This window comes from Asparagus officinalis, chromosome 10 (assembly GCF_001876935.1).
Source record: "Asparagus officinalis chromosome 10, Aspof.V1, whole genome shotgun sequence".
In the NCBI taxonomy this organism is placed as follows: domain Eukaryota; kingdom Viridiplantae; phylum Streptophyta; class Magnoliopsida; order Asparagales; family Asparagaceae; genus Asparagus; species Asparagus officinalis.
The window spans coordinates 7,884,029-7,907,724 of NC_033803.1; the positions used below are offsets into that span (position 1 = coordinate 7,884,029).

A 23,696-nucleotide genomic window follows, 5' to 3' on the forward strand; every position below is an offset into this window, starting at 1 on the left:
AATTCGGGTCGAATCGTTCTAAAGCGGGGCCCATTAACGAATCCAATAATCAGGACCCATCGTCTTCATCAGACCGCACGAATCTTAAAGCTCCTTCTTCTTTCTTCAATCCCGTTCGAATTGCCCAACGAAGATTTCCCGTTCTGATAGCGAGGTTTCTCTCTGAGGTTTGAGATCTTCTCTCTCTCTACCCCCTTAAAGATTCAATTTTTATTATTTATTATTGTTGTTTACCTAATTTTTAGGGCTTTTGAATTTGTTTATTCCCAAACTCCAGTTAGCTGCAAACCCTAATTTTAAGCAGAATAAAATCTTGAGTAATAGATCGTAGGAACTGTATCCTTAATTAGAAGCGAGTTTTGATATTTTAAGCTATTCTAGCTTGTAATGCAAATAAAATGTAGCATGCTTATGGGGTCTAGATGTTAGCAAACAAATAAATTTTTTTCCTGTATTTTTTTGTTAGTTGAATATTACTTTAACTTAGAAAATAAATCCGAAAATAAAATAAACAGAAAATCTTGCCTGATACAGGAAGCAGTCGCGCAAGCACTGTCCTAGGACCCGCCTATCGTCCTGTCGATCCCGTCTCCCCTAACGGTAAAAGCCCCCGGAAACAGCTGGCCTCTGTACTCGAGTGAGAGTATAGAGTTTCTTTCTCAGATGAAGAGGATTGTCTAATGAAAATTTTAAATAATAGCAGTAAGTAACAGCAGAGTTATTGAGAGGAGGAAGAGTATTAGAGATGATTTTCTTTTCCGTTGTGCTGTGTCTTCCGAACTGAAATGGCCTCTACATTTATAGGGTTTTAGAACCCAAATCTGTTGTAACTCTCCGTCACGTTCGCCCACGTTCTCCAAAACGTGCAAACCGTGCGCATGATCAAAACGTGCAAAACGTGTTAGTCGTTGCTAATTGCCGAATCAAAAGGAAAAATTAAAATTAAAAAAAATCAAAAAACCGGCAAGACGGGCAGACGCGCGACGCGGCGTGGCGTGGCGGGCGCGCGTGCGTGTTTGTGATGCAAAGCCCAAACACGTTGAATACCCAAAACACCCCTTCTTTGGGACTATCAAGTAGTAAAGAGAAGAGAGCCAATTTAAACCACCAAACATTCACTATGCTAGGTAATATGGGACTATTGTTTGAAGGAAAATTGCATTTTCTTACAACATAGCCAGCAGTCCCCCCGAAAAGGCAATTTTTGACTGAAAACTCATAATTAAATAAGTCAATAAATTACAAAATAAATATAGGTTGGGTAACACTTCGTATCGTGAATTTCGGAGGAGGTAGCTTTCGGCTTTGAACATTTTCTTAGTGGGTTCATCTCAACCTGAGGGACATAATAGATTAGGCCTTGAATTAGGCCCATTGTACAAGGTATTAGTGGAATCACACACAATACGTCTTTATCTATTGAATAAAGCGGGTTGAGCGTTAAAGGTCATGCTCACAATAACCGACTCATGAGAGTTTCTAGAGGTTAGTCCTGCTCTCCACCCCCCAACCGCGGCCATCATGATTCCTCTCACGTAGACAAGTCCTGTACTACAGCTGGATATCATACCCTTCATAATATATGCGTTGGACTTGTTAAGAGTAAAACTCAACCTAACCAGCTGTATCATAAAAGCATCGTCATCATAGAGAAGGGGTAGTAGTAAATGCTACCATAATGATATATGAATATATCTAGGTCGATGTTCTGTCACTAGTCTAGGTTGTTTTAACCATATTGAACCTATATTGGGATTACGTCTCCAAATAAAGGTTGAGTTTCTACTGTCAGTGATCTCATTTATGGGCTTAACCCCATCTCCCTCGATGAATCCAAAACCTCACTCCTAGATAGACCCTTAGTCAATGGGTCAGTAAGATTCTTTTCAGACTTTATTAAGTCTAGAATCACAACTTTACCTAGTAGGCATTGTACATATTTATATCTTATTTGAATTTGTTTGTTAAGTTTTTTTATTAACATGCACTTGCTTTAGAAGCTCTATGGTGGATTTAGAATCAGAGTGAATAGAAATTGAAGGAGAGGGTTTAGGGACCAGAGGCAATTCAGATAGTAGATTTTTTAACCATTCTGCTTCTGTGTAAGTGGTATTAAGTGCAATCAAATCAGACTCCATGGTACTCCTGGTAATTACTGTTTACTTACAGGATTTTCAGGATACAACTGCACCATCAAAAAATATATATATCCAGATATAGATTTTATATTGTTGAAATCTGTGACCCCATTGGCATCACTGTACCCTTTTATTACATCAGGGTATCCAGTGTAAATCAAGCAATAGTCAACTGTGCCTTTTAAGTATTTAAATACTCTCTCTAAGACAAACCGATGATCTTTGCTAGGGTTGCTAGTATACCAGCTCAGTTTCATTACAACATAAGCTATATCAGGTCTAGTTCGGTTGGATATGTACAAGAGAGATCCAATCAGCTGAGAATTTTCAGCTGGGAGACAGATTCACATTCATTCTTTTTTAATGATATAGAAGAGTCATAAGGTGTAGAGACAGGTTTAGAGTTATGAAATTTGAATTTGATTAACATTTTCTCAATACTATGAGAAAAACCAAATGATATTCCTCTAGTATCTTTAGTGATTTTCATTCCAAGTATCATATCAGCAAGACCAAAGTCTTTCATGTCAAAGTTCTTGGAGAGATAATTCTTAACATTTAAGATTACTTCAAGAGTTGTTCAAAAGATAAGGATATCATCACTATAGAGACAGAGGATGATATAGTCATTGTTTATCACTTTAGTGTATACACACTTATCGTGTTTATTCACAGCAAAGGCATATTATGCAATGATTTTGTTAAATTTCTGGTGTCATTGTTTAGGAGCTTGTTTTAGATCATACAAAAATTTAACAAGTTTACAGAGTTTATTTTCCTGATCTTTGACAACAAAGCCTTCAGGTTGGTTCATATAAATTTTTTCATCTAAATCACCATTCAGAAAAATTGTCTTGACATCCATATGATGTATGATCAACTTATAAATAGCAGCAAAGACTAATAATACTTAGATAGTTAAGATTCGGGCTACAAAAGAATATGTGTTGAAGAAATCGATGCCCTTTTGCTGAGTATAGCCTTTAGCTACTAATCTTGCTTTATATTTGTCAACGGAACCATCAACTCTAAGTTTCTTCTTGAATATCCACTTGCAATCAACAGGTTTACAACCTGACGGTAAGTCGATGAGTATCCAAGTATAGTTTTTCATTATAGATTTTATTTCATTATCAATGGCTTCTTTTCAAAAAGAAGATTCAGGAGAATTTATTGCTTCCTTAAAGGAGTTTGGATCACCTTCAACAAGAAATGTAAAGAAATCTTCTCCAAAATCCTTTTAAATTTTACCTCTTTTACTTCTTCGAGGTTCAATATCTAGAAGTTGAGAAGAACTAGAAGATGGTAGATCAGAAGGAAGAGATGATCTAGGATTTTCTAAGATTTTGGATTTGAAAGAAAATATTTTTTTAAAGTGGACCGCCTCTCTTGCTTCAATGATAGTATTGTTGGATATGTCACTGATTTCAGAATTAATGACTAGAAATATGTTAACATTACTATCTAATGCATATCCAATAAATACAACATCAACAGTTTTAGATCCAATTTTTCTCTTTTTAGGTTCGTGAATAGCTACCTTAGCCAAGCAACCCCAAACCCGGAAAAAGTTAAATCTAGGAGTTCTCCCCTTTCAATATTCATAAGGAGTTATATCAGAAGTTTTGTGGGGAATCCTATTGAGAATGAAACAAGCAGGAAGAAGAGCTTCACCCCAGAGATTTTTAGGTGCTCCTTAACTGAGCAACATACAGTTCACTATGTCCATAAGAGTTTTGTTCCTTCGTTCAGCTATCTCGTTAGATTGTGATGTATAAGGAGCAGTTACCTCATAAATAATATCGTGCTCTTGGCAATATTCAGACATTTCATTTGAGGTATACTCCCCCCCCCACAATCAGATCTTAAAATCTTGATCTTCTTTTCAAGTTGATTCTTAGATTCAGTTTTATACACCTTAAACCTATCTAAAACTTCATCCTTAGTTTTGAGAAGATAGGTGTAACAATATTTGGAGTGATCGTCTATAAATATCACAAAATCATAAGATGATTTAGGAATGAGATTCAATTTAATTATTCTCTGCAAAGTTTAAAAATTTACATGTCCAAGTCATCCATGCTAAACATCACAAGATTCAACAATTTGTGCAACAGAAGATTCAGGAATTTCATTAGACTGGAATTGATTACATTAAGCTTGAAAATGTCATTACAAATAAAACTTTTTTCTATGAATACATTACTTTTTGTAATCGTAAATTTATTGGATTCCTTTATAATCCAAAGCCAGCTCTACGAAGAAGAGATTCACTGATCAAGTTTCGGCGGAGAGAAGTAACATGATGAACGCCTTACAGATTTAGAGCTTTTCCAGAAGTCATGGTAAGCTCTATGTATTTACTTTTAATTATTTGTTTGGTGGAGTCATCTGCTAAGCTTATGTTTTTTCCACGTGATTCCTGGTAAGTTGAAAACCAAGAACGAATATTGCAAACGTGAATATTAGCTCCAGAATCCAAGTACCAATCAGTGGAGGAGGTAAGGGAATTTACAAGATAGAAAGAAGAAGCTAACCTGAAGGAATTTGGATTTTCTTCAATCATGTTTACTTTATTAGATCCATTTCCTTTTGGAGCAGGTTTTGTTGGTTCTTTTTTCTGATAGAAACAGTTGGGAGCCAAGTGGTTGGTTCTACCACAGACATAGCAGAACTTTCCATCAGACTTATGGCTGGAAGAATTGGGATTTGATTTGAAAGATGATTTATTGAATGATTGCCGGTTTTTCTTGAATTTCTTCCCCTTGGGTTTGAAATTCTTAGATTTAGACTTATCTTTTACCAAGTTCACTATAGCTTTCATATCAGTCTTGGTTTTTGGAAATTTGTCTATGTTGGTCTTCAATGTGAATAGCCTTGAAAGCTTCAGTTAATGTTAGATCTCTTTGCTTGTGTCAGAGATCTTCTGCAAATCTAGACCAGGAAGGAGGGAGTTTGTCAATCAGACATGAAACTTTAAAATCATCAGTAAAAGCGTTTCCCTTTGATTGGAGGTGACGAATAAAATCTTGGAATTCATGAATTTGTTCATTTATAGTCTTGTCATCAACCATCATGAACTTATTGAAGGCAGAGGATGTGAAACGCAGAATTCCGGTATCATCAAAGTCATATTCTGCTTCAAGAGCATTCTATAGATCTTTAGCACTTTTGAACTCATAATATATGTCATAAAGATTGTCCGCAAGTGCACTAAGGATCCTATGTCGGCAGTGATAGTTAATTTCTTCTGGTTTCATAAAACTAAAGAAGGAACTAGCACCAGAAGCAGAAGTGGAAGGAGTAGGTTGTTCAGGTTCAGGACCATAAACAAGAGAGTTGGAGGTCATTGGTTGAGATCCAATGGATGAAGAATCAAGAGTCTCAATGGCAGATAAGAGTCCTAGGGTAGTGAGCCAGTATCTCATTTGATTAGCTCACTGTTTGTAGTTAACACTGATAAACTTCTCAGGTTTGACACTCTTGGAATGGTCAATATTTGTCATAAGTCCGACTCAAGTTAACTAGTCTAGGTATTTGAAATCTGAAGGGAATGAAAGGTTTTTGTCAATACCAATCAACTAGTTACTTAGGAATATGACTTTAGAAGATGTATTTGATTCAATATTATTTATAAACTAGTAATATTAACCAGTAAATATGAAATCGAACAATTTAATTGAAACAATAATTAACAATTATAATTTAAGCAATAATTGCAATAAATATATATTTTTTCTTTCGGATTAACTTTCTAACCGCAACAGAAAAGGTAATTAAATTTCTTTCAGAATAATGTTTATTTTTTTCTCAAATTTAAAACAACAAATTAACAATAAAATTAATCACTAGTTAAGAACAATTAATCAATTACAGTAACTAATTAATTACGGCAATTAACAGTAAAAGATTAATTCCATTAATTATAATTATAATTATTAACACAAAAATTCGGATTTAATAATTAGCAGTTATAATCATCAATCTTCTAGATTGTTAGTTGAATATTAATTTAACTTATTAGCATGCAAATAAATTCGGAAATAAAATAAACAGAACATCTGGCCTGATACAGGAAGCAGTCGCGCAAGCAATATCTTAGAAGATTAAGGACCCGCCTATCGCCCTGGTGCAGTCGATTCCCTCTCCCATAACGGTAAAAGTCTCCGGAAACAGTCGGCCTCTGTACTCAGACGAGAGTATAGAGCTTCTTTCTCAGATGAAGAGGATTGCCCAAAGAAAAATTTAAACAACAGCAGTAAGTAATAGCAGAGTTTTTGAGAGGAGGAAGAGAATTAGAGAGGATTTTCTTTTCTGTTGTGTGTCTTCCGAACTGAGATGGCCTCTGCATTTATAGGGTTTTAGAACCCAAATCTGTTGAAACTCTCCGCCATGTTCGCCTACGTTCTCCAAAACGTGCAAACTGTGCGCATGATCAAAACGTGCAAAACGTGTTAGCCACTGCTAATTGTCGAGTCAAAAGGAAAAATTAAAATTGAAAAATCAAAAAAAAAACAGGGACGAGGGCGGGCTTTGATGCGCGATTGGGCGGGCCGGCGTGGGGACGCTTGGCGTGGGCGTGGCGAGCATGCGCGCACATGTTTGTGATGCAAAGCCCAAACATGTTGAATGCCTAAAACACCCCTTCTTGGGGACCATCAAGGAGTAAGGAGAAGAGAGCCAATTTAAACCACCAAACATTCACTACACTAGGCAATGTGAGACTATTGTTTGAAGGCAAATTGTCTTTTCTTACAACATAGCCAACATTTTTTGTTATTGTGATAATGTGGTTGCTAGCAACTTGTAATCTTTGGAATAGTACAATAACATATTTAATTGGGGGTTTCTTGTTGATCTTGTACAGCCTCGACTGCATCTTTTATCTTTGAATTTTCTTCTGGATTTTACGTGGTTAAAAATAAAAAAAATTCCCTTGATTTTGAGATCTTTTTTCTTGGATTTCTCATCTTTATTTGTTGTGTTAACATGAGCAAGCCATTGCAAGTACGGGAAAAAAAAGGTTTGCTCATAATTTTCTCTTTCCGGTCAGCTTTTATAACTGCGAGTTAATTGTGACAAATGTTACCCAGACACTTCATCTAAGCTCCTGTATCTGTGTCCATGTCCGTCACTACTTGGACACTTCTTGAATATATACCTACATGTTTTAGTTTAAACACTTGTAATAGACTTCTTGGACATATCAAACGCTTCACCCCAACACTTTGGTCTGAGGTCACATTCGTTTCAACTCACATGCATGATTTTACAGGATCGTTTGGGTTTCTATTTAAAAAACAAGTGGTATTTCTATTTACAAGCTATTCAATAAAAGAAACATAAAAATTTTGTAAGGATTTTATTTTTCAAAGCATGTGAGTTAAAAAACAACTTAAAAAACTACATCAATCTCATTTAAATTATTAATTTCAATATGTATATATAGTTGTGTACCATATCCTATCTTTTACAAATTTGTCATGCCTTGTATCCGTGCCCACGTTCTTCTCCGCACCCGCACCCACATCTGTGCAACCTCGCTTGTGACTGATTGGAGGCTATTGTTCAATAAAAGAAACATAAAAATTTTGTAGGGATTTTATTTTTCATATCATGTTAATGAAAAAACAACATTGATCTCATTTAAATTATTAATTTTAATATGTATATATAGCTGTGTCATGTATCCTATCTTTTACAAATTTGTCATATCCTGTATCCGCGCCCACATCTGTGTCCGCACCCGCACTCGCATCCGTGCAACCTAGCTTGTGACTGATTGGAGGCTATTGTTGTGATTGGTGAACATCAAAACTCTATATATGCATGAGATTGTATGTTAGAGCTTCCCAGATGCCTATGTCATATATTTCAACATGACACTATTTCAAATGAACTGAGAATAGGTCTTTTGAGAACTTATGTTCTGCTATAATTCACATTGCACATATCATATCATATCGTCACTCACTTCCTGCTTCTGATGTATCGAAATGAGAATAGGCATAGTATGCTTTGCTTGGATTTTTCGAGACTTACTAGGAATTAGGCTATAATAACCTGAACAATCAACTCATGCATGGGCTTGGCTTCCTATCACCCCTTCATTTGTGAGTTTCTTTCATAAGGATTTTTGTATCTTCCAATCAGTCACACCTAAATCATAATACAACATTGCTTGTAGATGCAAACAAGGATAGTTCTCTTACAACTCTAAAAGATCTGGAAGATATGTTTTAAAAGTAAAGGAAGAGAAAATAGCTTGCAAATACTATAAAATTTCTGTTCTTGCTTATTAGAGGTGGGTTTATGAAAAACTCCACTGTGAAGTGTTTCAATATTCATTTAGAAAGGATGCAGAGCTTCAAATTACAAGGTGCTTTCCTACGTGTCTTTCACCAAAGAATACAAATCTCATTATATCTTTTGTTTTGTCCTCTTCGTAAGCAACTTGAACCACCCCTTTGTCGGTGTATGCTGAACACTTTGTTCACTGTTAAGCGTGTTTGTTGATGTATCTCCTGTTTATGCATAGCTGCTTGGTCTTGATTGGGATGCTGGTTTTGGTTTCACTTCAACTTGATTGGCCAGTGGAGGACCCCTGAAATGAAATGGCATTGCTCGTTCATGATACACTAGGCACCCTTCGGAGAAAGATATGAGGTCAGTTCATAAATTTTAATCCTTTCTACGACTAGAAACAGCCGACTCCTATTGGAGATGTTCTAATAGGGTTTGTGTTCTACGAAAATAATCTTCCGATATTCATCTTCAAATCCTCATGTTCTACAATCAATACCAGTAAGTAGAGAAATTGATATCAACAATGTCATCAAATGTTATGTTAGTCCCAAATGGCAAGCAGAGAACTAGCATACTCATTGATAAATTGACGCGAGTAAAAAACTTATTGCCTAATAATTAATAAACTACATCATTAGGCCAACAATAGAAAATACAGAATCAACAGTTTCTCGCAACAAGTTCCAACTTCATATCGGATAGAAATTGTTCCAGATCAATGATTACGCACACTAAAACCCTCAAGCACTTTCAGCATTTTGCAATAAACCCCCAATAACTTTAAAAATTGCAATAAACTCCCAATATTTTTTGTAGAAAAACCCCAAAATTAGCACCATTACATCTGACGTGACACTTGCATTTCACGTGACTTAAAAAGACCAAAATCCCTTAAATTATTTAAAAAATCTCTTTGTTACCTCTTTATATTTTCAACCCTATAAACAAAAATCTCTCGTCTTTTGTCATTCGTTCTCCTCTTGCATTCAGGTTGGGGTCCCACATCCTTTTTTTTGTGCTGAAATTGTCCTTCAAAATGTCTTCTTATGTTGTTTTTTGGTTCTAACTTATGGCGGTTATTTGCAAAATGCGGAAGCTTATTGAGGGGTTTTCTGCAACTCCAAAAGTTATCGAGGGTTTAGTGCAATTTTGGAATTTTTTAGGGGTTTACTGCAAAATGCTAAAAGTTCTTGGGGGTTTAATTTACATCATATTTTTTATATCCATGACCACAAAACTTCTAAAGAACATCATGCATCAAGAGATGCATTCTAGCTATGAGATCAAGGGCATAAATTATTAAATTCCATTAAACTAAATGGTGTTGCATTGCACATGCTTATTTTTATTTAAATTTGTGGAAACTTAATTCTAACAAATCTTGTGATCAAAATGATAATTTGTCAACTACTAGAGATTTTATGTTTAGTGAGACATGGTCACATGGCTTAACTGCTCGAACTCAACGGTAAAAGGTTGAATTGATTTATGGAATGTCCAAGATTCAATGCTTGTAAACAAGAATCATGTCGGCCTCATTGTGTTGTCTTTCGCATAGGTATATTAAATGCTCAAGGGCATGTAACTGAAATCATGTGGCTTCAATTTGTTGTCTTTCGGATAGGTGTCTTAAATGCTGAGGTCATGTAACTGAACTAAAATGCGACAATTAAGGAAGTTATATCTTTTCCCCCCCATTAGGTAAAATGAAATACTTCTCATTGGGAAATAAAGGGTCAGTTGCAGATACACCCCTTGGACAATTAGGGTGTGTTTGGATTTCAATGGGATTAAGGGAAGTTGAGGGAAGCTAGGTGAGAGAAGAGAAGGGAAGGGAAGGGAGTTCCCTTCCCCTTGGTTACACCCAAATTTGGGGGGTAACAAATTTTATACTATTAAGGGGTGAACTAAGGGGAACTAGGGTAAATAACTTCACCTCCTAAGTGTTCCCAAACAAGGTGAATGGTTCCCCTAACTTTCCTTCTCCCTTATTCCCCTCAATCCAAACAAAACCGCCAAAAAAAACTTATTTAATTGACACTTACATATACCTGAATTCCAGACGATGTTATTTCCCAAGTTAGGTACAGATTTCATGATAATCGTGTAATGGTAATTTGTTTTTGCCTTCATTTTAACGAGAGAAAAGAAACTTCACTTCCCTCGAAATGGAGGGCAAGGAAATAATGTTGACTGTGGTTCCAGGAGAGTACATGCAAAGAAAAGAGTCTTGGGGTTATTACTGCATACCCCATCATGGTAGAAAGTGTGTATCCACCATTAATCCTAACGTAAGTAGCTACCTGAATAGTCATTTCCTCGTGACCGTTGTTATTAAAGTGGAAAATTATATTAACACTTCTATAAGGTAAATTGAATTCAGAAACTTATCATACCTGCGACATATATACATACATATCAGTCTGTAAGTGTATGTCCATGTGTATGCATCTGTGTGTGGAATCTGTTCGGTTAAGTAAATGTGTGGTCATTTATTATAAATTAAACTTTGTAAATTGTATTATTACTGAATCAATGGCTACTTGACTAAGTCATTGTTCTTTGCTTCATCTAAGAACTTGCATAAATCAAATTGGATTATCAACTAAAACCCATCACTCATACATGATATTTTTGGATCTCAATTTTTTAGTCATTGATATGTCTTTAATACGTCAAATATGTTATAAATATCAGGTTCTGACACATATTGCACATGAGCCTGTTCTCCTCTGTGAAGTGTACTTCATAATTATTATAGGCAGATGATGATGCAACTAACAATGAAATCTATTATGTTATGATCTCTATCAGAACATCTATTCAAGTTTATCCAACATTATTTCTTAAATATCCAATGTTGGAGAACTATGATATAGATCTAGCATAGCTAGGAGTTATTATTTGTTAGCACAAACATAAGCTTCATGTGTGGGCACGAACACTAGATACCAGACATGAGGACAACACATATATGTGTCTATTTTAGTATATATGCATTTTAACTGATAAAAATATATCTACCGGAACAAATGTATGATAGCAAATGGATGTCTCTTCGCTAAGGAGGCATTTCATACTTCTTACACAATTTTTTGATGTCGATAAAGATTACATATTTCTAATATTAGACATGGATGGGACATGGGAAGTGCTGCCCTAAACATTGTTTTAAATATCCCCGACATGGTTCGATATATCGGCCAATATATACTCTCATAAGCCTTTCTGCAAAATGATATGATTTCAATATTCTTTATCACTTTTTGGCATTTTTGGGCAATATGTCCCTGACATGGCGAATATACCAGTTGATATTGGTCGTTATGTCTTCTTACATGACTTGTCGGAAAATAATATACTAATTTTGGCAATTTTTGGACGATATATTGTGAGTTTCCAAATATATCTAACGACATTTCGGCCTAAAAAAATTGGATGCAATGTTGCGATGTTGATTTGGACTTTTATTTGTTTTAAAATATTGGTTAAGGATCATATACATATATTATTTACATTTTGTATGCTTAGATTTCATCAACTATGTTTAGATTACATTTTAGGACATTCTATTATATATGCATGTCACTAATATGACACTCCGATATTTACTATGTATCCCCGATATTTCCCCAATATTTGTAGTCCAATATGGATTTTCTTCGTCAATATCTCCCTAATATCCGATATTTAAAACATTGGCTCTAACATGTTCTTTTTGGTTGGGGATAGTGTCCAACAAGGCAAAAGAACTAAAACAATATTTATAATGAATTTAATATTAGAAAGAATTAGAAAAACAATTCAGCATAGATGATTGTTTGTTTTTGTGCTATAGTATGGTCATACTTCCTAACAAGAACAATATACGCATTATTGAAGATAGCCGTACATAGTTTCATTAATTTGAAAAGGGTTAATTGAACACACACAAACTTATAACCTTGTACTTCGATTTTGACAACCCTACTTGGAATTCTTTTGACTCTTTCATCCTCCGACAGACTCACTGTTTTCACCTAGGGTAATATCCACCAAAATTTCACGAATGATAAAGGAGTTAAAAAAAATCACCCAGCAGAGCCTTATCTGTCAAAATCAAACTACTGGGACAATAAGTTCCAAAGCGCGATGGTACATGGGGTCTAAATGCAATTAACCCATCTAAAGAGTAGTAAAATAGAAAGGTTTCGCTTAAGAGAATCACCTTGGCCTTTTCAATACCTGTGTTCTCCACGGGAAACTCTACGCCTCTGGTGGGTATGCTGAAAAAATTTATCTAAACTTACTGTGAATGTCATGGAAGACAATCACCAGAAAAAATGTAAAAGTGGCCATCCTTGCATCCTGCTACACTTTATGATTCACTGTATATCATCTCCAAGTACGCGTCCTGAATCCTCTCCCTTTTTATAGCTATCAGTTTATTGACTGAAAATTTTGCTATCAACACCAAACTGGTAACTTAATAATGGAAGGATTTTTATTGGTACGTTTAATCTGGTCTATTCATAAATATGGTTCATGTAATACATGGACGAACCAGAATTCTACATTTGTACAGGTACATGCCTCAATTTTTATGAATGGTTATTTGATTTAAAAATTTTATATGAAATTCTTTTCTAAGGCTAGATGCGATGGTCCGAAATCAAATTTGTTGAATAATTGGTTCAGATTCCTATATGTGAAAACTTGGACAGTTGAATTCTGAAATCAACCTAATAGGAAAGTTTGAGGTTCATCAAATTTGGCCTGATCATGATTTCTTTGGTTTATATCAGACTTTTCCAGATTCATGTCCACAAAATGAGACAATATCCATCAGATCGAGGCCTGCAATTTCATTAAAATTAAATGGTACTTCATTGCACGTGCTTATTTAGGTTTAAAATTGTGGAAACTTGATTATAACAAAAAATCTTGATTAAAATGATACTCTCTCAACAATTAAAGATTTTATGCTTATTGTTCACTTGGAGAAAAGATACATGTATGATTTCGCTTGGATATTGTATTGTACGGCTGCAGAGAATCAAAGTGATCCTATACTCTGGACGAGCCTGTGTTTGTCTGTTTTACTGCATCGATGTGAATGTAGTCAATCTTTTTAGCGTTTCAATACGTATATTTCCATGTTAATAATCTTTTTTGTTCAATGTTGGTTAATTTCTGTACATATTTCCATGTCATGACTTGTTTCCTCATTTGTTAAGTAAACAGATACCCATATGTTTTCGATGGATGCTGAAAGCGGCAGCATAAAGATGGAAGGGTGAAAGATGCAGATGAGATTTTCATGACACACGTGCTCCTATGTAAATTTATACATTTATGTCTGTGTTTATTTGTACATATAAGTTTATAAACACATTGAATGGCGTCTTTCTCGTCGTCATTTAATTTCTTTGTTTCATTTGTTTGGATCCATATTTTATCAATGTTTTTTTTTGTCGGTAACACTTTTCTTTGTTTCATTTGGTTCTTTATTGTTATTATTTATTTAACACAGTCAAAACATATGCTGTTGGCTCCTTTCGAGAGCTGTTGTACGACTACTCATAAGGTCTCAATTGATAAATATTCGAATTTAGATTGTGTAGTTGATTTAACGAGTTTGCTCATCTAATCTAAAGCATATTCCTCAAGTTCTTTTAGAAATGCAACATAACACCAAAAACACCATCTTCACCTTGATCATAGCAAAGAGTAAACTCATGTCTGAAGGATGAGAATGAAGTTCATTTATCAAAGTTCAGTAAAAACTCATCACAAGAGAGAGAGCACTTGACGCAAGAAAATAAAATGGCAGTTCCAGAAGTGAAGATGCAAAAGAAAGAATACAACAACAGAGAGAGTACTAGGCAGAACTACTGCCTCTAATCCAAAATTTATTACTCAATTTCTTTTAGAAATGTGAGACAACACCAAAAAATATATCTTCAACTTTACCATCATTTAGAGCTCTCTCGTGTCTGGAGGATGAGATCAGAACAAAACCATCCGTTGAAATTCCGAAGGCTGATAGGAAATAAAACTATGCTTCAAAAAAAAATATTATACACCCCATCCGCAGAGGAGCAAAACAATCAGTGAAACTTTTGTTATTAAATAAAACCACTTAATGAAAAATGAGTAGTTGCTCATTTTGCAGGTTGGAGTGTGGCCGCAGCAGGAGCAGCTCCACCAGTGGTTGGCCTGCGAGTAAAAAAGTAACATAAGTTGTGAGAAGAAACATGCAATTCTAATCACAGATGTGGCAAAGGATGAGCTGCATAAAATAGTAAACATTGCATATGCTTCAAAAAATAATGTTGATGATATATATATATATATATATATATGAGAAATATCGGTATGCTTGGTACCAAGCATAAAATCTATGAAAGGAAGATATTAATCAGGAGAGATTTATGTTTTTTACATCTAAGTCCTTTAACTTTTATAAATTTAACCATTCAAAAATCTGTTATTTCTATAAATGAGTATCCAACGAATAAGATATTGACACATGGCGCCAGCGTAGGAAATTTCTTACGCTGGCAGCTCACCTCCCGTTTTCTAATATATATATATATATATATATATATATATATATATGGAAATGTTTTCCTAAGGTGACGTATTAGATTCCCACCTAAGGACGCGATCTAAAATCACATCATTCCTAATTGTTTTTGCGATCCGCTCCGTTGAACTTGATCTACACAATCTAAAACCCAAACACATCAATTTTGGGGTGAACCCGTCGTGTTTTGACCCTTCATCCACTCACCATAATTTTAACGGTTTCGAATGAATAGAACTTTTTACACGGCTCAACAAAGGGTCAAAACACGATGGGTTCACCCCAAAATTGATGTTTGAGTTTAAGAACGTGTAGATCAAGTTCAACGGAGCGGATCGCAAAAAAAAAAAAGGAATGATGTGATTTTAAGCCGCGTCCTTAGGTGGGAACCTAAGGTGTCACCTTAGGAAAACATTAATATATATATAAGTTAATCGCACTAACTAGCGGAAGCATTAATATACTGCTAAAGTAACTGCTCTCTAGTGACTACACTCATGCATCTTCCTTCTCTAACTGAACCTCTGTTTTAAAATGGTCTCTCTTTGTTTCTCCTCTAAAACTTCTGATTTTCCTCACTTCAGAAGGACAGATCAATATCTTGGCTAAGACATGACTTACAATAATATAACCGAAAGAAAAATTCATTACATAGTACTAAAACAATGTCCAACCAGATAAATCTATACTATTTATAAAAGAGGATTGAGATGTTAAAACTTTTGATTAACTCTTTTACCCTTCCACAATTTGATGATTTCCAATAATACCTTGAAACTTATTCAATTAATTCTATTTACTACACTATAATTATTCATCCAATAAACATAAGAACTAACATTAGAAACTAAATATATATATATGGAAATGTTTTCCTAAGGTGACGCATTAGATTCCCACCTAAGGAAATCACATCATTCCCTAATTGTTTTTGCGATCCGCTCCGTTGAACTTGATCTACACGATCTTAAACTATAATTATTCTTGCAATAAACATAAGAACTAATATATATCATAAATTTTAATCATGTTAGTCTTATGTTAAATAAGATAGATATTTCACTTTAGATATCATATATTATACAATAAATATACCATTTTAATATTTAAGATAATAATATGATAACTTATATTTATAAATTATGTTGTAATTTAAGATAATCTAATATTTAATTAAAAACCTAACATCTAATCTAATACTACAATACACTAAAATGTGTTTGATATATAAAAAATTCATGGAGAGGAATACTAAGATAAATGCTAACCTCTTAGCTTATGGAAATAGCATATAAAACTATCATAATATAATTACTAATTATTGCAAAATACTTATCATAATATTTGGAAACAAGATAATTCTGAGCAAACGGAACTCCAAGCAATATGGGAAGTTATTACATTTGCCCTTTACATTGGACGTGGAGAGGTAGAGATATCCAAAATGGAGCGGAGCAACACTTGATTTCAAACACTTTGTGGATGATATTCAGCGATGTTGCACATCACCCGAGAAATGAGATTTTCAGATAATTTGTCAAACAAGGAATGTAATGGCTCATATGTTGGTCCGAAGTTAAGAAAATTAATGATTTCATTATAGTTAAGACTCACCACCGTTTTTACACAATATTCTGCAGTTTGATAAGGAGCAACGTTTATCCACATTCTTTTGTTGTGCTTCTGGGTTTTAGTTTAGTTTGGATGTGTCTTAATATCTTTTTCCATAAAAAACTATTGCAATATAATAATTAGATCCTACTAATAAATTAATTTATGACATCTTCCTTTCTTAGACTACTAATAATGCATTTAATATGAATAGTAAGAGATGAACCCATAATGAAAACATTCATGTATCTTCTCAAACTGACTAATTAAATTCTCTTCATTAAGTATGCACTAATTATTTAATGACTAATCTATTTCCATAAACATTTTACTTGGATCTCAAGAGACATAAAATTATGTTATATATGGATGCTTAAATGCACAAAAGAAAGAATCAAAAGAAAAAAATGGTGGAAGTGAGAATTTTGAAAAGAGAGACAGTCTCTTGATTATAGTAACCGGAATGCCTAGCAGTTAACAAGATTTGACAAGTGATAATTGAGAGAGAAGATTATATTGCTTTCTTTGGAGGAAACGAAGAAATCTACGACCGAGTTCACCACTCATTTATGGAAAAAAAACATCAATCTATTAGTTATACAAGTATGCAAATTCATGAAGAGAAAAACTAATATAAATGTCAATAAATTGTCCTTTGAATGTTTACTTTCATATCGTTACATAATATTTACTTTCATATCGTTACATAATATGCATTACGTGCAAAGCACGTGTTACATCCTAGTATAGGTTAAAAGCCTATATCTTCGAAAACAACCATAAAAATTGGCGTTTTTTCAAAAAATAAAAAAATACGAAAGTCCCCTAACTATTTTCCCAGAGATTAACAAGAACTTAAGTAACTATCAGTTATTCCCCCCATGCACTACAATAAAATCATGTGAAATAAAGAACAATTGCAATTGTAACTTCTTGGTATTAATAAAATATTATTTCGAAAGAATATCATGAAGTTATTACATGCCTCAAAGTCTATTTACTTTATGGAACATGGGTGTGGAAAGGATGAAGTGAGGGTAAGGTAATATAGAATTTATGTCAAGCTTTATGTACTATTGTATTGTTGTACATTAATAATTAACAAAAAAGTTCACATTTTTCTTCGGCTTACTATTGGGTAAAATACATAACAGGGTAAATTTGAACTTATAAAATTCAACTAAGGATTATCTATCTTGAAAGATATGAAGTTGATGGTAACTGAACAAAACAGCTCGTGGTATTTTCTTAAAACATATCTAAGATCATGGTAGTTTTTTGAAATTCAGCCACAAAGAACCAAATTAGATCAATTTGCTGAACTCCAAAGATGCATATGCATTATCTGTGCCTATTTTTTTGGAAAAGAACTACTACCTTTTGTAAAAAAAACAACTAGCTTTAGAAGAGAAAAATAGATATAAAGATATGAAGTTAAAAGAGTACATACAGGCCAACGAAGACTTTGAATGCATCATAAATACCCCACTGAGCTCCTGTCAAAGTACCAATCATGACAATTCGGAGTGGGAGCCCACGGGTAAACAAGCCCAACATTCCAAGTTTCTTCACAGCCTGATCACGATTAAATATAAAAAAAATATGCAACAAACAAAATATAGTGAGCAAATGTCCAGATATTAAACATTTAAAATAAGGATACGACCATTGTGATTATGTACTATATAGTACTTACATCACCAACAGTTGCCCCCTTAGCATTGTTGAGGAAAGATACAAGGTTGTCAGCTGGGTGAGAGACGACAGCACAGAATACTCCAGCAACATAACCACCTGCAAAGCTCACACCCAGTTGAAGAGTTTTGCTGCACTGATCCTTTGGTGTGGGAATGGCGTATTTGTATAACATCTCAACAATGGTCTCAAAGGATGCAAATTTCATCATCGTGTCTGTAAGTTAAATTTGACATCTAATCAGAATGAAAACATAATGCATAGTATAGCCAAACCAAGGCATGGAAAGAAAATAAATTTGAAATGAGAACTATGAACATAAACATACATATATCTCTATGCTACATATAAACATCAGGTCATTTCCAACCAAAATGCAATTCTGCCACCGATAGGTAGAAAAGTTTAGAACTTGATCTAACCAAAGGTAACTGGTAAAGAAACAGTTTTTGCATGGTAACTTCTGTAGAGAAAAGACACTTTTACATGCTTAACCGTCTACACAAAACAATCTCAATATCAGGTTAACAGTTAAATATTCCCATCAGCTCCTCAAACACTTGAAACCAAGGTCCCAATTGCAATCAATATAAACTCTGATAGCACTCCCAATAAAGCTCTTGGGTACAATAGATTATATCAAATTTAGATTATGTATACAACTCCACACATGCAGACACACTAAGATTTGCACTCATTAACCTAGAAGAATTAGGGGGAAAATTTATTCAACTGTTAATAAAAAATTCAATTACAACCTTTCCTCCGTTAAATTATCAAATAAATTTCAGTGGCATGCTATCGACTCCTTCAATATTTTTAATAAATAATAGATCTTTTGACAACATCTTGTCAGATTATTTGTCGCATACAAAAGCAATTATTAAATGAACGGGGAGCACAAGGAAAACCCTAAGATCAAACTCTCAAAGGCAAGAGTACTTGAAATTCTTCAGACATGCCAGTACTTGGAAGGCTGAAACTGGATGCCATTGCAATAGATAATAGACAAATTGTAAAGGAATCAAGACGTACAAAATTGGAGGAATTATATGAAAAGTTGCTTGTCAATACAGCAAAGAGCAAATATAGACCATTTCATTGGAGTGCAACTCCAAAATTTTGAAGAAGACTCAAGCAGTGAGGACAATTTGTTATATGCACGCATAAAATCCTAAAATCATAGCGGGATTTCAAGAACAACTGTGTGCAACAAAATTAGTTTACAAAGTGCAGAAGAAAAAACTGGACGAAAATTTGATGCAACATGGTATAGGTAATACTACAGATCAATTCATCGGTGGGAAACTCAACATATTTGTAGAAAACTCAAACAGTGACAACAAATTTTACACAAAATATTTGGATTGCAACTCCAAAGGTTTGAAAAAACTCAAGCACTGAGGATGACTGTTTACACAATATCTCAAAGTTCATAATGGGAATGAGCTATGCAAACCATAACTTGATGTATGCAGAAGAATCAAGAAAGATTAAAAAAGGTGTTATATGCATAATTGCAAGCCATGACAACAATATTGACCACTTCATTGGAGTACAACTCCAAAATTTTGGAGAAGACTCAAGCAGTGAGGACAGTTTGTTGTACGCACACATAAAATCTTGAAGACCATAGTGGGATTTCAAGAAGAACTATGTGCAAATAAGTTGATAAAGTGCAGAATAATCAAGATGGAATAACAAGTATAAAATCTAACATAGCTTGGATAATATTACGTGAAGTATTAAACTAAAGCAGCTAGGATTATATTATATATGTATAAAATCTTAAAGATCAGTGATCACAACAGCACTCCATGATTATGCGTCCACAATTTTTGAGAAAACTAAAGCAGCTACAACAAGATTATGTGAAGTATAAAATCTTGAAGACCAGTTAGCACAACGATATTCCAATAGAATTATGTGAATCATAAGTTGGCAAAGAGCAGAAGAAGCAAGATGGAGAAGAAACCATAGGCTTAAGCAAACAGTTTCATGTCAGTCAAGTAGATAACACTATAGACCACTTCATTGGAATACAATTTGACAAATTTGGAGAAGGCTCAAGCAGTGAGGACAACTTGTTGTATGCACGTATAAAATCTTGAAAATCATAGTGGGGTTCCAAGAAGAACTATATGCAGTGAGGATACATCGTCTGATTTCAAGGCAAATAAGTTCAAAGTGCAGAAGAAACAGGATGACAATAAAACAGAGAAATCCTAAGCACAAGTATATGTCAAGGTAGTACATAATACTGCAGATCACGTCATTGGTGTGCAACTCCAAAGATTTGGAAAAGACTGGAGCAGTGAGGACAGTATTGTATACAAACATAAAATTGTGAAGATTGCAATAGTATTTCAACAAGAACTATTTGCAAATGAGTTTGAAAAACAGAAGAATCAAGACAGAAAAGAAGTGCAAGAAGAATATGAATAACTACATATAAGGGTATTAGATAATACTGTAGACTGCTTCATTGGAGTGCAATTCCATGCATATGGAGAATAATCAAGCAGAAAGGACAATTTTTTTGTATGCACACATAAAATCTCGAAAACCATCAAGGGATTTCAAAAAGTACTATGTGCATATAAGTGAAGCAAGTCAAGAAAAATCAAGTAGTAATATAATGAAGTATATAATAATCAACTAAGGGTCTGTTTGTTTGCTTTAAAAAAATGAGAAATGTCCCTCCACATCACCTTTCAAGAAAACCCCCCTGTGCCACCTAGGATTTTGATTTCAAAAGTTTTCCATTTCAGGTGTTTGTTTCGTTTTTAAATTTTGGGAAATGAAAAGCCACATAGGATGCCACCTCATATTTTTAAGAAATGTGTTTTCACAACAAAAACCTCTGAAAACACTGGGAAATGTCACTTCAGAGAATTATTTATTACTAAAAGCACTGTTTGAATAGTTATGAAGAATAAAACATATTATTTAAATTGGTTTTCTCTCTTTTTCTTTTTCTTGTTTTCAAACAAACAAAAGAAATGGAAATGTCCAACACTGTTACTATGGAGGCTTTTTTTGTTTTTTGTGTGACTTGGCAGTGAAAAGGAGAGTTTTCTTTGCAAAACAAACATAAAAAAAGAAAACTGGGAAATGTCTTGAAATGTTATGAAAGCATTTGAAAAGTGACATTTCCATTTCCATTTTTTTTGGAAATAGCCAAACAGGCCCTAAAAGCAGCAGCAAAACCTTTATTTCAGGAGGAAAAGCAGAAAAAGAATACAAGAAGTATCCTTGGAGGAGAAGGAAGAAAAATAAAAATGGACGAAAACCAATTCTAACTGGGATGGGAAAAAACATTTTTCGAATTAAAAATAAACCTTACCTCCCAAATAAATCTAATTGTTATGCACTAAGGGGGAAAATTATAATTTTAATGTATTGGTAAAGAAACTTATATCAAAGATGGCTCCCCCAAAAATACAAGTCATATCTGTGCAGTTGCATTTCAACACAAGCGTCCCAGTTACTCTTAATAGAATAAGTAATAAATATATACCTGACAGAAGTACTGGCATAACATAAGATAAACTAAAAAACAACTTGAAAGTGATTAAGAGTCACCAACATCAGATATCAAGGTCAAAATTTGTTAAGAACCTTTATGAAAGAAGAAAAGTGATTAAGAGTCATCAACAAACATATGCATATAATGGCAGATATTAACTAACTCTATGAAAGAAGAAAATAATTTCTTACAAGGAATCTGACGACCCCATAGTGGTACAATTCCTTTGTATAATCTGTAAATGTCAAACCATCAGTGATGATGACAAGAAGGGAAACTCAAGCAAAATGAAATAAAAGCCCCATGAAATAATACCCCATTGCTCCTTCAGCTTTGACAAACTTCGGAAGCCCATCGCTCAATCCTCTAGCGAACCCTGGCTGTGTCTGGACTCGGACTTTCACAGCCTCCATGGGGCAAAGAGCAACATCAGCAATCACTTCAGCAGATGCTGACCCAGCTAGATAGATCAGCGTCTTGTACTTAGTTGCATACTCAGGTCCAGCAAGATCTGAATAGTATTTCTTGAAGAATTCATAGAACCCAAACTTGCAAGCTCCCTGAGCACTGTAACCAAGCAAGGTTGGCACCCATCCCCTGAAGAAACCTCTAACTCCCTGCTCCTTTAGCAGGACTCCAAATCCCGATGGGATGCTCTTGTATTTTGCAGGATCAATCTAATAATGACATAAATAATATTTAATAAATTTTCAACCAAAGCAGAAAAAAGAGGTTTTGTCTCGCATCCGAAGAAGTTCCCTTATAATTTGAAATGTCAATCAAACAGTCACTCCCGCAACAAAGAAACAATATACAAAGATTGGAAGAAATCCGAAATTGACAAGCAAGAGAAATTACAAAACTGTCAAATTTAGATCAGTGTATTATAATCGATAGCGAAGCTGAGGAATCTTCAAAGGAGACCCCCCCCCCCCCCCCCCCCAACACAAAAAAAAAACAAAAAAGAAGCTATTTCTTTCAACATGAAATTCATACAATGATCCGCAAATAAGCCTTGGAAAACATACAATCATAAGAAACTTTTATTGATAGATATATTCATAACGAAGATTCAGAAACCAATAAATTTCTTCACCAAGTTCCCAGCTTCAAACTTAAGTTATAACAGATATAATAAAGACTCAAAACAATCAAAGATCTGAAATCATAAACAAATCAATAAAAAACAATATAAATTAAATAATGAGAAAATTACTTCCACCAACAGCAAAGATCTAAACTTACAAATCCCTAATCAAACTTGACCCTAACCCTAGCCTCGCCCTAATCAATCAAATAAACACTCAAAGCAATCAAAGATCTGATATTTTCATCAAGTTACAAGTGTTTCTATCGTATAAAGAGTAAATCAACAATAATAAAAACAAAACCAACAGATCTCAAATCACAAAACCCTAACCAACCCCTAAAAATCACAGATCTCATCAAAAACAAGAAGAAACCGTCACCTGCATGTTACACTTGACGAGATCCAGCGGAGTAACAGCCGTATGAGTCAACCCACAGCTCAAAATCCCTCCAAACGTACAAGCAGCATAAAACGTCGGCGAGTACATCGCGATCTTTCCAGGCTCGNGGAGGGAGCCATTGAAATTTTTCTAGGGTTTGGCCTCTGCTCTCCGAATTAGGGCAACGCGAATTTCAAAGAAAGAGAGATTGTTGGAATTTTCTTCGGGCTTTAAATAATGGAAAATGATTGGGGGAAGGGAGGGGGTTGGGATTTGCTGTGGACGGCAGAACAGGGTGTTTTGGTATTTAGGACGCGTGTTGGATTGTGATTGGTCTGAATGGGAGACATGGCGAATACGAGCCGGTGCCGACGGGTGAG

General features: G+C 34.4%; 1 protein-coding gene and 1 long non-coding RNA gene across 5 annotated transcripts; one reads left to right on the top strand and one right to left on the bottom strand.

Annotated features, from left to right (window-relative positions):
* On the top strand, positions 1–14,007 carry LOC109826191. 4 transcript variants are annotated; one of them, XR_002243229.1, is made up of 4 exons: positions 1–167; positions 4,388–4,483; positions 8,677–8,804; positions 13,668–14,007. It is a non-coding gene; the product is annotated as an uncharacterized LOC109826191 (long non-coding RNA). The 4 variants fall into 4 exon arrangements; XR_002243230.1 differs by having other exon boundaries at positions 4,392–4,483; XR_002243228.1 differs by lacking the exon at positions 4,388–4,483 and having other exon boundaries at positions 12–167; positions 13,661–14,007.
* LOC109826189 (mitochondrial phosphate carrier protein 3, mitochondrial) lies at positions 14,165–23,448 on the bottom strand. Its single transcript, XM_020393184.1, has 6 exons — positions 23,317–23,448; positions 22,163–22,524; positions 22,039–22,082; positions 18,320–18,534; positions 18,074–18,198; positions 14,165–14,642 (listed from the first exon to the last, which is right to left on the bottom strand). The coding sequence occupies exons 1-6, from the start codon at positions 23,422–23,424 to the stop codon at positions 14,588–14,590; spliced, it is 909 nt and encodes a 302-aa protein (XP_020248773.1). The 5' UTR covers positions 23,425–23,448; the 3' UTR covers positions 14,165–14,587.

Coding starts and splice junctions, on each gene's coding strand:
- LOC109826189 (XM_020393184.1), bottom strand. CDS start 23,424: ATGTACTCGCCGACGTTTTATGCTGCTTGTACGTTTGGAGGGATTTTG. Junction 22,083..22,162: donor AAAGCTGAAGGAGCAATGGG/GTATTATTTCAT, acceptor TGACATTTACAG/ATTATACAAAGGAATTGTAC. Junction 18,535..22,038: donor ATGGGGTCGTCAGATTCCTT/GTAAGAAATTAT, acceptor TTTAACTTACAG/ACACGATGATGAAATTTGCA.